At 42.6% G+C, this 15712-nt stretch overlaps 1 protein-coding gene across 15 annotated transcripts in view; it reads left to right on the forward strand.

Annotated features, from left to right (window-relative positions):
• The window catches only part of ATG10 (autophagy related 10), a 427978-nt gene that overhangs the window by 384798 nt on the left and 27468 nt on the right, over positions 1-15712 (forward strand). The window contains exon 7 of one of the 15 annotated variants that reach the window (XM_053224535.1): positions 10465-11081. The exons of the other annotated variants lie outside the window; for them this stretch is intronic. Within the exon in view, the coding sequence (XP_053080510.1) occupies positions 10465-10488 (24 nt within the window). The 3' untranslated portion in view covers positions 10489-11081. Of the gene's footprint in view, positions 1-10464; positions 11082-15712 lie in introns of those variants that run through there. 15 annotated transcript variants of the gene reach the window in all.

Consider the following 15712-nt stretch of genomic DNA (forward strand, 5'->3'; position numbering starts at 1 on the left):
TGACCAAACTGAGGCACAATTTCCTGTGAAGAGCTTTGGCCGCCTCGCGACTTCGTTCCGTTCTGGTCGGGAATGCTTCGACCCATCCTGAATATGTGCAAATAATTACAAGAAGGTACCTGAATCCTTTATTTGGTTGTATGTCGGTAAAGTCCACCTCTGTCTTCGAAAGGGGTGGCCCCCATCCTTTGTGTGCCGGGCGGGGGCCACGGGGCAGACCAAGCATTGTTTTTGGCACACATTACACATTGTTCACTGACAGCTCAGTGTAATGCCAGCATCTGGCTGATATAGTAGTTCTTTTTGAGGAGGGCCTCTAGTGCAGTTTTCCTTAGGTGTGTGAGTTGGTGAGTGATATTCCTTCACTGGGTGCTTTCCCATAGACGACGGGACAAAGATGTGCCCATTTGGCATGACCCACCATCCCTCTTTGCTTAGTGTGCCTCCTTCTGTTGAGGCCCAGCTTCTTCCCTTGTTTGTGTACAGGGGTGGGGAGGGTTCCCTCTGGGGCACAAGAGTCATAGTGTAGGTAGGAGCTTCACCTGGGTGACCATAGGTGGCCACTCTGGCAGTTTTGTTGGCTAGGCGATTTCCTTGAGTTATGGGGTTGTCTCCTTTCTGATGTCCCTTACAGTGTAGGATAGCTATCTTGTCTGGCAGCCATACGGCCTCAAGAAGCTTTAGTATTTCTTCCTTGTTTTTGGTAGTTTTCCCTGCAGCAGCAAGGAGGCCTCTTTCTTTATAAATGGCCCCATGTATATGCACAGTAGCGAAGGCATACCAAGATTCAGTAGAGATGTTAACTTGTTTACCTTTGCTAAAGATGAGGGCTCGGGTTAAGGCGTACAGTTCAGCTCGTTGTGCCGACCATCCTTCTGGCAATGCCTTGGCTTCCAGAACTTTGGTGGTTGTGGTTACCGCATATCCTGCTCTTCAGCTGCCCTCTTGTAAATACCTGCTCCCATCGCTGCACAGGGTGATCTCTGGGCTTGTTATAGCCTGATCTTGGATGTCCGGGCAGCTGGCATAGATTACATCCACCACTTCGGAACAGTCATGGTCGGGTTCTCCCTCCTCCATGGGAAGGAAGGTGGCCAGGTTTAGTGTCCTTACTGTTTTCAAGAGTGACCCTTGGGTTTTTGTAGAGAAGGCGTTGGTATTGTGTCAACCAAGAAATGGAGAGAAAATGATATCTTTGGGTGCTCATGAAGGACATGACCACGTGTGGGACCTAAACATTAAGTGTTAGTCCCAGTGTGAGTTTGTCTGCCTCCTTGATGAGCAGCACTGTGGCTGCCAGTGCTCTGAGGCAAGGTGGTCATCCTGCAGCCACAGGATCAAGTTTTTTTGACAGGTAGGCTACTGGCTGCTGCCAAGGCTCCATGCTCTGAGTGAGCACTCCAAGGGCTATTTTGTCCTTTTCATGTACAAAGAGGCTAAAGGGCCTATCTATGTTAGGCAAACCCAAGGCTGGGGCTTGTCCCAGAGCCAACTTTATTTCTGTGAAAGCAGCCCTTGCCTCCTTAGTCCATGTGAGGGGCTCCCGGTCTGGCCCTCCCAACAGGTCATAGAGCAGCTCTCTATGGCTGAGAATCCGAGAATCCAAATACAACAGAACCCTATGGCCCCTAAAAATTCACGCAAGCCTCGTTTTGTTTGGGGCTGTGGCAGTGCAGTGATAACCTTCTTCCTTTCTGGTCCTAGTTCTCTTTTTCCTTTTGTGAGGAAAACCTAAGTATTGGGCCTGCTGCTGACAAATCTGTGCCTTTTTCCAAGAGGCCTGGTACCCTGAGTAGGACAGGAGCTGCAGGAGGGCCTTGGTACCTTTCATACAGTCTTCTTGGGTGTCACTGGCAAGGAGGAAGTCGTCTATGTATTGGAGGAAGACACACCCTGTGGTTTCCCTCGGAAAGTTGGCGAGGTCTGCAACTAGTGCTTCCCCAAAAAGAGTGGGCAAGTTCTTGAAGACTTGGGGAAGTCGTGTCCAGGTCAGGTGCATCTGGTGCCCTGTAATGGGCTCAGTCCATTCAAAGGCAAACAATGGTTGACTTTGAGGAACCAGGCGAAGGCAGAAGAAAGCATCCTTTAGGTCAAGGCATGTGAACCATCTGGCTGACCCTAGAATTTGGCTGAGGAGGGTATACGGGTTCAGAATCACTGGGTGTAAAGAAACAGTCACTTTGTTAATGCCCTTCAAATCCTGTATGGTTGGTATCCTCCTCCTGGCTTCTTGATTGGCAAGACCGGGGTATTCCAAGCCGATTGGCACTCAATTAGAATACCTGCTTCTCTGAGCTTGGTCAGGTGCTCTTGTATACCCATTCTAGCCTCGAGTGGAAGCGGGAGTACCCCTTTGTCTCTGAGGCTGGGCTGCAGGGACCAGGTCAACAATGATGGGGGCCTGACTCCAAGATAGTCCAGGTGGGTTATCTTCAGCCTAAAAGGAGGGGAATGTAAGCCTGAATTCTGAGGGGCTACAGGGTAAGGCCTGGGTGCAGAATAGTTTCCATTCGTCTTTCCTTGGCAGGGTAGTCACCAAGACCAGGGTTTCCTTCTGCCTTGGGTTTAATTGGAGGCTAGTGTGTCCAGTGGGTTCAAAAGTTATCTGGGCCCCAAGTTTGGAGAGCAGATCTCGTCCCAGGAGAGGAATTGGGCAGTCAGGTAAGTAGAGGAACTCATGCTGGACCTTGTGACCCCCAAGTTCACATTGTCAAGCTTGACAGAAGGGCTGTTGCATCACCTGTGTCCCAATAGCCCCAAGTAGGGTTGCCGTCCTTTGGCTGAAAGTGGCCACTGGAGCAGTAACAACCGAGTGTTCAGCCCCAGTGTCAACCATGAAAGCTATTGTTTGGCCCCCTACTTTCATTGCGACCGTGGGCTCATGGGGGCCAAGAGAGAAAGAGCCTGGTCCCCCTCAGTCCGATTCTATCCTGGCTAGACCAACAAGTTTCTTGCCTCGAGGTTCCTCCCAATATCGGCTGGGTTTTGAGGGCTCCTTCCGATTGGGACATTCATTCTTCCAGTGTCCCTTCTCTTTGCAGTATGCACATTGGTCCTTTGCTAAGGGAGCTCTGGGCTTCTCCCCTTTTGGTAGTTGGGGTCTTCCCATCTTTGCAGTGTCTGTTTCTTTTAGTGCTGCTGCGAGAAGGGTGGCTTTCTTTTTTAGTTTTCTCTCCACTTCTCTTTTGGCTGCAACTTCTCTGTTCATGAAAACTTTATTGACGACCTCTATCAGCTGAGTGATATTCATCCTGGCAAAGCCCTCCAGTTTCTGGAGTTTTCCTCTGATACCTGGGGCAGCCTGTGCCACAAAGGAGGTATTTACCATTTGTTGACTTTCTGGTGCCTCAGGGTCAAACGGGGTGTATGCACGGTATTCTTCACATAGTCTTTCATAGTCTCCGGGAGACTCCCCAGGCTGCTGTGTGACTGACGATAGTTTAGTCATGTTCATGGGCCTGTTGGCCCCAGCTCGGATTCCCTGAGAGAGGGCTTCCTGGTATCGTCGGGTGTGGGCTTGTCCTTCTTCTGTGATGAAATCCTATGTTGGGCATTCTTCAGGCATGGCAACTTGAGCCCAGACAGCAGGGTCATTGATCCCTGGAGGTGCGTGATCTTCTAGATACTGTCGTGTTTCTCTCATTCTTCTTCTTTCTTCTGTATTAAACAGAGTACGGAGTAGCTGTTGACAATCTTCCCAAGTCGGTTGGTGGGTCTGGAAGAGGGACTCCATCAAGTCGACCATTGCTTTTGGCTTTTCAGAGTATGATGGAATGTTGTGTGTCCAATTGAGGAGGTTGGTTGTAGAGAAAGGTTGATAATACATCATGGAACGTCTGGGCTGGACTGTTCCATACTCATTCTGTCTTTCAGGTTCTCTCGTCTCCCTTACAGGCATTTGGAAAGCGTTAGGTCTGAGTCTGGGGTGCAGTCTGGCTGCTGGCCCTTGTCAGGGAGGGTTCTCCAGGTCCGGGAGGGGAGGAGAGATGGGCGGCACATCCGGGGCTGGAGGACAGACAGATGGGGAGGAGTTTCAAGCTCAGGGGCAGGGGGTAAGGAGCCCGGTGAGTCATAAGGTGACGGAAAGATAGGATCTTCCTCCGGGCCTCCTGTAAACACTAGGGGAGCAGTGGTTGCTTCTTTGGTTCCCTGTGTGAGGCTCTGAATAAGGCGGCTAAAACCTTTGCCTGACTCTGCTTGCTATGGATGAATCGCACCCAAGGTGAAGGATTTTGGGCAATTTCAAGCCAGGAGTTGATGTATGGAAATTGATCAGGGTGACCTGGGTTCCCAGTGACTATCAGCCAAATCTGCTGTGCCACTTGAGCATCTAATGTCCCTTCTGGAGGCCATCCTACATTGAATATGGGCCATCTGGTTCACAAAAGGTCCTTAACTTCCTGGGTATCATTTTCACCCCATAATCACCTGAAAATCCCTTTTTAAAATTTTTGAGCATGACCTCTAAAATCATAGGCTTACTCTGTTTTGATCCCATTATTAATTCCTTTCTCATGTTCGATGTGGTGGAGACAGACAAAGGGAGGGTATCCCCTAGGATGAGAGGATCAATCAGATACTCCTCTGGTTGCGTTCCAGAGGGGAACTTTAGGTGAGGTTTGGCGGTAGTGGCCTCAGCTTTGTGACTTGCAATCGGAGTCTAATCTGATGCTGCTCTGGACCATATGCCTGTCACCATGACACAGGTGAGCCCACTCAGACTCCATAGACTTTTGGGGACCGTAAGGGTGCCTGTCTATGGAGCCACACACTCAAACTCGACTAGCAAGCCTGGCCAAGCTGCACATTCACATACACACACACACACACACACACACACACACACACACACACAAACACACATACCAGAGTCTATTACATTCCCTCCCGCAAAGTTTTCTACCTGTGAGACCATTAAAGTCTCTGGGGAGTGATCAGGTCCCCCTTCCACCCTTTTGGGTGGGCCTGACAACTTTGGGGCCCCGGCCTTACCAGTTCCAACATCAGGTCCAGGTCCTCACCTACCAGGTCTCTTGGAGTCCGGTGGGAATGATGGAGCGGGGCTGGCCCGAGGCAACCGAGCGGGAGACTGCCAAAATTCAGGCAGGGCATGCCTTCTCCTTTACAATCCCTCGTTCCATCACCGCCTTGCTGTTTTCCCAAACTGGTGGCAACAATGGGCCAGTGCAGTTGGATTTCCTGGTCAGGGAACCAAATATGTTACAGAACCACGCTGGAACACTGGCAGAAAAACCAAGTGGCACTCGGAGATCTTGGTGGATTGGAGATTTATTTAACACCGGCAGGCTCAGAGGAGACTGTTTCTCCAAAGATCTGAGCCCCAAATGCAAGTGGGAAGGGTAATTTATAGTTGTCAGCTTCCATATTTGTGGGTGTATTCGTGGGCATGGCAAACAGGGCAAGAAGAACCCAGAAGAGAGGCCTCTAAGCCAGAGACCAGAACTTGTTTTAGTCCCGTTGGCCATCTTTGGCACAGTACTTTATTCATTTCTCCAACAGTTAGAATAGTCACTTAGTCATCTGCCCTTCTAAAATGTAGAGTTTGTGATAGCAGAGTCCAGATCTTTTGTGCTCCCCATTAGGGCTAGTGCCTAGCTCATGGATTAATCCTCCCAGAATTTTCTGTCCTGGACAGTACTATATGAACATGGCCAAAGTCTGCTCTCTGACTCCCCTCTTCTCTGATCTCTGCTAATTCTCTCTTTTATGTTGACATGTTCTTATGAATTATTCGCACTGGAGTGCGTTCTCTCCACTTTGGGCCTTAGATATTGTCTTTTAAGGTAACTTTTGAAAACGTTTGATCCCAAACATTTGGGGCTGATTTCACAGTTTGATTATGAGGCTCTGCCTCACTGTCACTTCCACGTACTTCCTAACCTACTCATTGTCCTAATTATACTTCTCAAAGCTAGAAGAGTAAGATGTCTGCTCATACCTATGGACTTCCACATGGTAATCTTTGAACACTACTTCATAATCCACACATACTTAAATATGAATGACTTCAGATGTTTCTAAAAATGTAATTTATCTTCAGGAATACAGATTTACCACCAAAAAACTGTGCCACAAAATCTGAAAGCAATGTGAATATAGTTGGCTTTTTTGATAGGTAAAACTAGAACAACAACAACAAAATAGACATGACAATGAGCTAAGTGTATGAAATTCCATAAGCCTGATAGGAATAATTTAGTAGAAGCAGATGAAGACTATTCATTTACAAAAGATTGGAAGTCGCATTGTTGTTGCAACAATTATAATTGGGTTCTCTTTATAATTACTATTATGATTAGACTAATGGGTTAAGTTTTTTGTTTGTTTGTTTGTTTGTTTGTTTGTTTTAGTGTGAGAAAAATTTATTCAAGGCTTGTTCTTACCTTTCATGTGTAAAAGAATCTGAGTAAGAAAGTGTCACTACGTGCCTATTAAGGGCTCTTGTTGTACCTGAGAAGAGGACTGCCAGCCCCTCGGTGCAGGGGGTGGTTGTTCAGACCAGGCAGCCTTTTGAGGGAGAGTGCATCTCTGAGGCAGGGGGCCTCTCTCATCGCATGCGGTGAACACTCATCAGAGTACCTATGGAGAGCCAAATGCAAACTGACAGGGAAAGGCTAACGGGGCAGTCTTCTCCCAGGCACAGAGGACAAGGACCACATGTATTTCATTCTCCACAGCATTCCTAGAACCTAGCCAAGTGCCTGGCACATGAGGGGCTCTTATAAATGTATAAGTACAAATGTATAAATAGTATGAGTGATGTCATTATGCATTTTAGAGATTTTATTTGTTATTTATTGCTGTATACCAAATTACCCCCAAAATTAGTGTCTTAAAATATTTATTACTTCCATTTTCTGTGGGTAAGGAAAACAGGCATGGCTTAGCTGGGTCCTCTAGCCCTGGGTCTCTCACTGCGCCGCAGTCATGTCAAGGCTTAACTGGGAAGGATCCACTTTCTGGCTCACTCACGTGGTTGTTGGCTATTAGACTGAGGCCTCCCTTGGTTCCTTGCCACATGAGTCTCCACAGAGCACCTCACAACATGGCAGCTTGCTCCATCAGAGTAAGGAAGTGAGAGGACAAGAGTTAGTGTTATCAAGAGAGAGAGTGCTAGTGCTGCAGAAGCCACAGCCTTTTTCAGCCTAATCGTGGAAGTGACATCCCATCACTTTGGCCATATTCTGCTCATTAGAAGCAAGTAATAGGGTCCAGCCCACATGTGGGGAGAGGGGATTGCACAAGAGAATGAATACCAGGAGATAAGGATTATTGAGCCATTTTAGAAAGCTGCCTACCAGACCTTGAGATTTTTTTTAAATGATATTCCCAGTAAAAGAATTTTAATTTTTATATATCCTTTTTTAAAAACATTTGAGTTAAATGTGCCATACTTGTTAAGAAACAGCAGTTCATTTTTTCCTAAAACAACAACAAAAAAAACAAAGGTTATCACTGATAAATACAGCACCTGCAGTAAGCATACTTTAAAAATAATTCCAGATTGTTACATTGTAATAAATAATGACTTTCAGAGTATTTGAAGACCCAAATACAAGGGAGTGTATTGCAGCAAGCTTAATCAATGTTTAGTGATGATGGAATGTAAAATCGAAAAGCCAAGGATAGAAATCAAATTGCCTTTCTGCAGAAAGATCCTCAACAATTGAAAAACTGCTCCATAAAACTAAAGAACAGCTTGATGATTTAGAAAATAGAAACTACAGAAATATTCTGTAGTTCCTAGATATGTCCTCAATGCTTATTAGCTTGTCTGTTTGAGAGCAGAGAGGAAGGGCAACAAAAAGAGATTCAAATTAGTGAATTTTGCTTTGGCCCTGAGCCACACTGGTTTAGGACTATTAACTCTTCAGTATATCCTGGGCTAAAAATAAACCTTCTGCCCTTTTATTTTCAAATACTTTTCACTCTCTATATTCAAACTAGAACATAGACAGATATTGTTAACTTATATCCAGACTTATTTGATGGACTCCTGAGTGAATGGATTTTGATAAAATTATTCGTTATATCCACAGTACTATTATTGTTTTGAAATAACGCAATCAAATTAGTCACCTCAGCAGCTCGTATGACTTCAAGAGTGCTAATTGGATATGTATAGAATGGGGGGATCAATGACAGCCTGGCAATACTTCAGCCCAAGCCACTTCTAGATACTTAACCTATGACCCGGAAATGTCTTAGCCTAGCAATAGATTATTCTAATATGCCTAGCCAATAAAACTCATGCTTTTAAGAGTTTTTACTAGATTTATTTGAGTTTACAACTATAAGAATAAAGATCATAGCAGCAACTTATGGTCTGTTTTTATTTGCAACCCATTTCATAGAAGCAAAATATTTAGACCTGTGGTGAAGGTGGAAAGATCACGGGCTTTGCAATTAGGCAGACATCAGTCTCTTCCTAGTTCCTTGATAATTGTGTGACCTTGAGTAAGTTACTTAACTTCCTTGGAAACTCAGTGTCCTCCTATATAAAATGGGACAAATGATGGTGTTGGTGGTGGTAATGATGATGATGATGATGATCACAGCTAACATTTGTTAAACACTTGTTATATACTGCACTATGTTATTTTTCTGTGCATTACTTTGTTTACTCCACATAATAATCCCAGGAGGTGTAAATGCAATTCATATCCTATGTATGTCATATCATACACACTCACATACACATACTCACAGTGAAATTCTTTCAATATGCCCATTACATGGTGATTTTGCCATTTTCAACTTTACCTACCTCTACCTCAGAACCATAATCACAGAATTTGGTTAGACTCTTTCTTCTAGTGAAAGACACAAATTCCTTGTGAAAGCTTGTAGTCTCACAGATTATTAGGGGACATTTTTGTTTTCTGTACCATGTGGTTCTTTTCTGCTACTGGTTCTAAATGCTTTTTTTTCTCCATTCCTAATACTTTTCATTATAGTGACTTCTTTGGGGTGAATAACCTTGAATTTATGTGTCTTATTTTTATCTGTGTGTGTGTGTGTGTATGTGTGTGCAGAATGATCATTGCTATTATAGCTTGCTTTTATTAAACAAATTCAGTTGTTTTTGGTACAACAGCCAGGAGGGAATGGTGAAGATAGACCCATCAGTCATTGGAATGTGTCAGTTTCCTTCATCTCCTATTTACTACCCAGATCTGGGGCTATTTTTACATGAATCTAGACTGTGTGCTTTTTCTAATATGTAGTTAACAATCTGAATGACACATTCTTTATAGTACCACAATAATTCCGTCCATTACATCACTTAATTTATGGGAGTGCTAACACCAAAATCGATAAACATTATTTCTGAAATGTCAAGGGTGTTAATGGTGTGATTAAAAAAGAAAAAGATTCTAAAATCTCTCTGTTCAGAACCCTTTGATATACTGTTGTTGAGGCACACCTATCCAAAGCTGTGATATGGAAGACTTAAATCATTAAAACTCCGTCAACTTTAAAAATGTGTGTCGGCAGTTATTTTTAGCCACACGAATCTTTTGTGCCATATTGTGGAATTCTGTTAGCAGAGAGAGGGAGAGACTATATGTCTCAGAGAAGATTGTCTCAGGTTGTTTTGAGACATATCAACAGTTGCTAAGAAACCGTCGCTAATGCTTCTGGGAAATCCTGTAATATTTCACTTAGAAATTGGGAGAAATTTTTATAGAGCAAAGCTTCTTAGACAAGGAAAGCATATAAAGGGTGATATTAGAGAACAGTTTCAAACTGGAAAAAGTATTTTAAAGTTTCCTAGAAGATTGAGTTTAAATGGAGTTTCTTAGCACCATAAAATCGCCTCTTACAGAATCCTGGAAGCTTTAATTTACATCTGATTTTAGAACAAGTAGCATTTTAAAATCTGGTCACATTTCAGTTTATTTTCCATGATTGATGTTTTAAAATGGAGATTAGCATTTCTTTTCACACAGAGAATTAATTAGCATGGTAGAACCATGGTTCCACTGATTCTCTTACTTTTTAGTGAAAGGACTGTACTAGTAGTCAACATTTAATAGGCACTGACTGTTTACTAGATTCTACAGTTGTTGTTGTGTAATGGTTTTATAATCCAAATAGTTCTCTCTGATCAACTGTGTCATTGTAGATAGTGAAGAGATTTTCACCAGTCACCTTCACTGAGCCTTATGTTCCTGGGGGGTCAGGCTACCAGCCTAATATCAAGTCAGTGCACTATCCCATGTGGACTGTTGAGCTAATCACTTAAAACAGTCCAACATGCTATTAGCTGGAGTCTACCTGGCCACATAGAGAAGGCTTAATTCACATGGGAACATTACTTCTAGACAGCTGATTTAAATTATATGATTTGATCTACATGCTTTATTACTTCTGGGCTTAATATTAGAATCTGAGGAGAGAGTAGCAGTAATTCATTTTTTCTCTTTCTTTCATTCACAGATACTAAATGAGCACCTATTATGAGCAAGGAGGTATGGTTAGTGCTGAGGTTAGGACATAGTTAACACAAAGTCTTTGCCCTCGAAGAACTTATACTCTGGTGGAGAGATGACTCTGCAAACAGCAGTTGCAAAACAGTAGGTTAAGAGTCGTCATGATAGTGTGTAAAGAGACAGGGAAGGAACAAGTGCAGTTTTCCTGTCTGTGAGGATGAGCGAAGGCCTCCTAGATGGAGCTGAATAGGAGTTCATTAGTCACACACATGGGGAAGGGGGGCAGGGTAAAAGGAAGTAAGCAGTGTGTGCAGAATCCCAAAGCCATGGCCGGGAACAGGCTCTAATCATTCCTTAATGTGTGCAGGACAGGGGAGAAAGTCAGAGATGGGGCAGGACAAGTGAACAGATGCTCTATCATGGAAGGCTTGTTTTTGCAACATGTATGCAGTGATTCTCCAGCTTCATTTTGAAATGCTAGCATTCCTGTGTTTTTGATTAGAAGGTTACTCAAGGGGACTAATAATCATAGGGATGGAGAAATAATATTAGGAGGGAAATAATGTTAGAGGGAAATATTAGGAGGGAAAGTTTGTAAGAATCGGTGAAGGGGCTGAGGCTGAGAGTGCTGGTTGAGGAGATACATGATCCAGCTTTTCCCCACACACGTGACTTTTTTCTCTCATGTTCTCCATCTTTCTGTGGCCTGCTCTACACCAGGCTGTTTTTGCAACTCCGAGCCTTTGTTCCTCTCTAGTTGGAGCACTTTCCCACCTGGCCTAGTGATCCTTTCTGAGTTTTCATGCCTAGCCCTCTGATGTCGCTGCATTTCTGTTTACAATACCAACTGGAAACTGTTCAAAGATATACGCTCCCTACTTAAGTGCAACCGCTTCCACGGCAGTGGCTATATTTTACTTTATTTTGTAGCATGCATAAGCAGTGTGTAACTTTTGTATAACTGAGGGCTAATAAATGTTCGTTAACATGAAATGATCTGATAGAGTTTTTTTTTTAATTATGTACGTACATTTTTTTACCTTCAGATTGTAGGTCAGATGCCAAGTGCACTAATAATTTAGAAACCACCCAGATGTCTGATTATCACAGGAATGGGGCAACACCGGCAACTTGTCTTAGTGTCTGTTCACTTTGAGGCTCTTCCAACAAAGAAGCCAGAGCCAAGGCAACACTGATTGGGCCGTTTGACTGGACTGAATCCACACTGTGGAGAAGGTTCATGGACCTGATGCTGACAATATAAGATGTAGGCATGCAAAAATGTAGATGCAAGTGAGTAAAATTAATAATAGCAGCAAGTAAATACTAAGTGTCAAATAAATGATTCAGACTAATATATGCTAGAGGAATATAGAGGCAGTACAGAAGGCCAATAGTCCTTGAGTATGTAGTCAGCAAATTCAGCATTATTTCCTATCCCGAAACCCTGATTTTGCACTCCAATCAGAATATTCACCAGATAAATGTTTAGCTACTCTTCTAGTAAATGGTGTTAACAAAGAAGCTTGTATCAGAGTTGCATGAAAAGTCATGCTTGAAGTAGACCAAAATGTGATATTGATTAGTGTATCTCTTCCTGTGCTAGAGAAGCAGAGGCTATCAGAGAAAACGTCTGTGATGGTTTGACTAGTACCCTCTCCCCAGTGTTACAGAAGGAACAGAAACATTCATGGTGATTTTGTGCTTCTTTTAGCTGGAACCATCTAGTCAGACAAAGTATTGGTCATCATAAAGTCAATAATAAAAACACTTGCATGGAACATGTTTTGTTGTCAAGGTAAAGGTTTCTTGGAGGAAAAATCAGAATTATTAATACTAGACACCCATCTATAGGCCAGCCCATTGAACACAATATGTTTGGAATCATGATAAATATCTAACACCATTTTTCCTTTGACATGGCAAAAACAGGTAGAGTTAGTGTTACCTCTGCTTCCCAATTTGGAACCAATTATGTAACCAAGGAAATGAGAGGCCAGATGTCAAGTGCACTAACATAGTATAACAAACATAGTGGCTAAGAACATTGATTTAGTGCCAAACTGCTTGTATTCAAATGCTGGCTTTTCCAAACTAGTCGTGAAGCAAGGGACAGATCCTCTGTAGGCCTCAGTTTCCTCATCTGGAAAATAGTGACAATACTTTATGGAGTTGTTGCATGGATTAAATAAAATAATAAATATAAAATATTTAGAATAGGTCCCAGTGGGTGCCTGGGTGACTCAGTCAGTTAAGTGTCCGACCCTTGATTTAGGCTCAGGACATGATCCCATGGTTGTGAGATTGAGCCTCACATCGGGCTCTGCACTAAACGTGGAGCCTGTTTGGGATTCTCTTTATCCCTCTCCCTTTTTCCCTCTACCCCACTCGTGTGCTTTCTCTCTCTCAAAACACATAAATAAACATTAAAAATAAAAGAATAGGTCCTTGCACACAGTATGCAACCACACAATAAATATTAGTTGTTAGTGTTGTTAATTATCCTATCTCAAGTTGATGATAAACATAGTCTCCATTAACAATTTTAGCAAATTCAAAATTAATACTACTATGTGGTTAGTATAGGACATAAGATCAAATCACAAATAACATTATACTTATAGAGAGATACACTCATACTTTTTTGCCATCAAACGATCATCATTTGGTGGAGCATTTGGTGATTGTAGCTTTGTGGATATCTGCCACTGGGGTAAATAGCACCCCACATGGAGATAGCCCTGGGCTCTGGAAGGTAGAAGATACTCTTCAGGATTTCAGAGGCACATCAGCCATGCAGTTGCATGGGCAGGGGTAGAACTGTACATCCCAGGATAACAATCAAGACATATTGTTCTCTCAGGTTTCAAAGAAAACAAGTATCATGCTTAAGAAATTTAGTCACACCATCTCTGATACAGTCCTAAGAGTAGCATTGTAATTTGTATGCCATATACTTGGTTTTAACAAGGCATTTGATTCTGTTAAGCACATTGGTAGGCTAAAAATCCTACAAAGACAGGCTGTACGATGAAGTTTATAAGCAACATTTGTTTACTCTGCGAGGAAATGATGGTGAGAGTTATAGATGCAGACAGAGATAGCAAATGCATTTACAGTGACTAATAGCACCAAACAAGACTGCATTCAGTACACCATTATCATCTGCTATCTGGTTTTTTGTTTGTTTGTTTGTTTGTTTGTTTGTTTGAAGATGCCCTTTTGTTGCCTTCAAAGATTGTGATTAAGGTATTAACATGAAGGTTAGGTCAGATAAGAATGCATCCAATCTCTGCCATATGTAGATGGCAAAAGCAAATTATTATTTAGAATATAAACAACCTTATTACATATTGTCTGCATGCTGATGACTGCACATAGGTGGCTCACAGTCAGAATGATGAATAACAGTGGTTGGGTTGGTTTGCTAAGTTGTGCATCACTCTGGTTATATTATCCATCCCCAAGCAGATAAAGGTTCTCTGAAATTTCTCTGGATCACCCCTGAAAGTTAGAGAGAAGTTTTATCATCTCAGCGATGTCTTCTCTTGCCATCAATCAGCAATAACCAACAAATAGAGAGTTCGTGGTGGTGTGTGTGAGAAGCACTGTGATAGACAGCAGTGGCCAGGAAATAGAAATCTACAGCATGGTCTCCCTTTCCAAAGATGGGGTGATAATTCACAGATTACACAGCAGAATTAATCAATAATAAGTTCTATAATAAGACAGCTCTAAAGAGGTGCTATAGGCAGTGTATGAAAAAGTACAAGATTACTGATAGAGATTATAAGAAGAGAGATTTATTGTGAGCTGAAATGGTTCTAGAAAAACTTCCTAAAAAGAGAGAGAGAGAGAAGGGCTTGAAATTGTCAGTGATTATTTGGTAGATGGGGAGGAAGATGAAGGATTATTCTATGGGCATCAGCACAGAGATGAGGAAACACAAGGTATACTGAGAGTTGAGAACAAACCTGATTGAAAGGAGTATGAGATACACGAAGAGCCAGGTTTTAAAACTAGAAATTCTGTGCCTTTGAGGGTATGCAGTAGTAGCAAGGTGTGACAAGACACATCAGGATAACTGGGTTTCTAGAATATGAGCAACAGAAGAACTTTTGTTGTTTCATTTGCTGTATGTCTTTGGGGCTTAAGAGGAGTTCCTGTCATGTGGTGGGGGCTCAGTGCAGACCTCACTCTACTTGTCTGTGATCAGGGGTTCTCTGATAAAATAGAAGGCTTTAAAGATAGTTTGATGCCAGCTTGCAGGGAAACCGAATAGAAGGCCACATAGTTCAAGCTTCATAGTTTTGGATTTCTTATCTCAGGATCACAACCCCCCCGCCCAGGCTTCCAGTGTATGAGAACCCCTTGAATTGTAGACAAAAAGCGGTGTGCATTAGGCATTATTCTAAGGTCCACGGCCCTTTTAGGATATTGAAAGGGATTCATGCCCCCAAAAGGATTAACTTTGCTTAATAGGCAGTGAGTAATGAGGAATAATTTTGAGCAAGAGAGTGACGTAAAATTGGTAATTGGAGTGATGAATCAAGTGTCTGTGCAAGGTGAGAGAGTGGAGAGACGGGAGCAAAGGAAACCAGATAAGAGGCTGCGGCAGGCTAGAGGGAGACAGGTGGTATGTGGGACTGGATTGTCTTCAAGGAGATAGAGGAAATGGCAGGGAGAGGGGTTGGTTTAAGGAAAGCTATGCTCTGGGGTATACTAACAAATGTTTGTGGAGAAGATTGGGAAATGGGAGGTGGTGAAGTTAGAATCAGTTTCCAAAGAAATCAATCAATCAGTATTTATTTATTCAAGCCTCTTGAGTCTTCGCCACACTGATGTAAGGCTTTTGTGTAAGGATCTGTTCTTTTCTCAGTGAGAGTTTAGCTCTTCCTTGCAAGGCCTGATTGGAAAGATTGGGATGCCCCCCCATGTGTTAAAAATAAGGACACCAGTGAATTGAAAGCTGCAAACTCGCATGAATGCCAACATTCAAAGTTTGTGGGGTTTTGTTTGTTTGTTTGTTTTTGTTTTTGTTTTTGGTTCAAAGTTATCTGATTTCAAATTTCTGGTTAGATTCATGGAAGTTGAAATACCTTCAAATATTTAGGTTACTTCTGTTTTTGCAAGTGTTTAGTTGACCAGTTGGATAATTAAGCCCTTTTATGTCTGTGTCACACACTCCTGCCTCAAGAGATTTTAATTTTTTTTGAAAAAAAAAATGTTTAGAAACAGTGTCTCATTGTTTCAGT

The sequence above is a fragment of the Acinonyx jubatus genome, chromosome A1, assembly GCF_027475565.1.
Source record: "Acinonyx jubatus isolate Ajub_Pintada_27869175 chromosome A1, VMU_Ajub_asm_v1.0, whole genome shotgun sequence".
Taxonomy (NCBI): Eukaryota; Metazoa; Chordata; class Mammalia; order Carnivora; family Felidae; genus Acinonyx; species Acinonyx jubatus.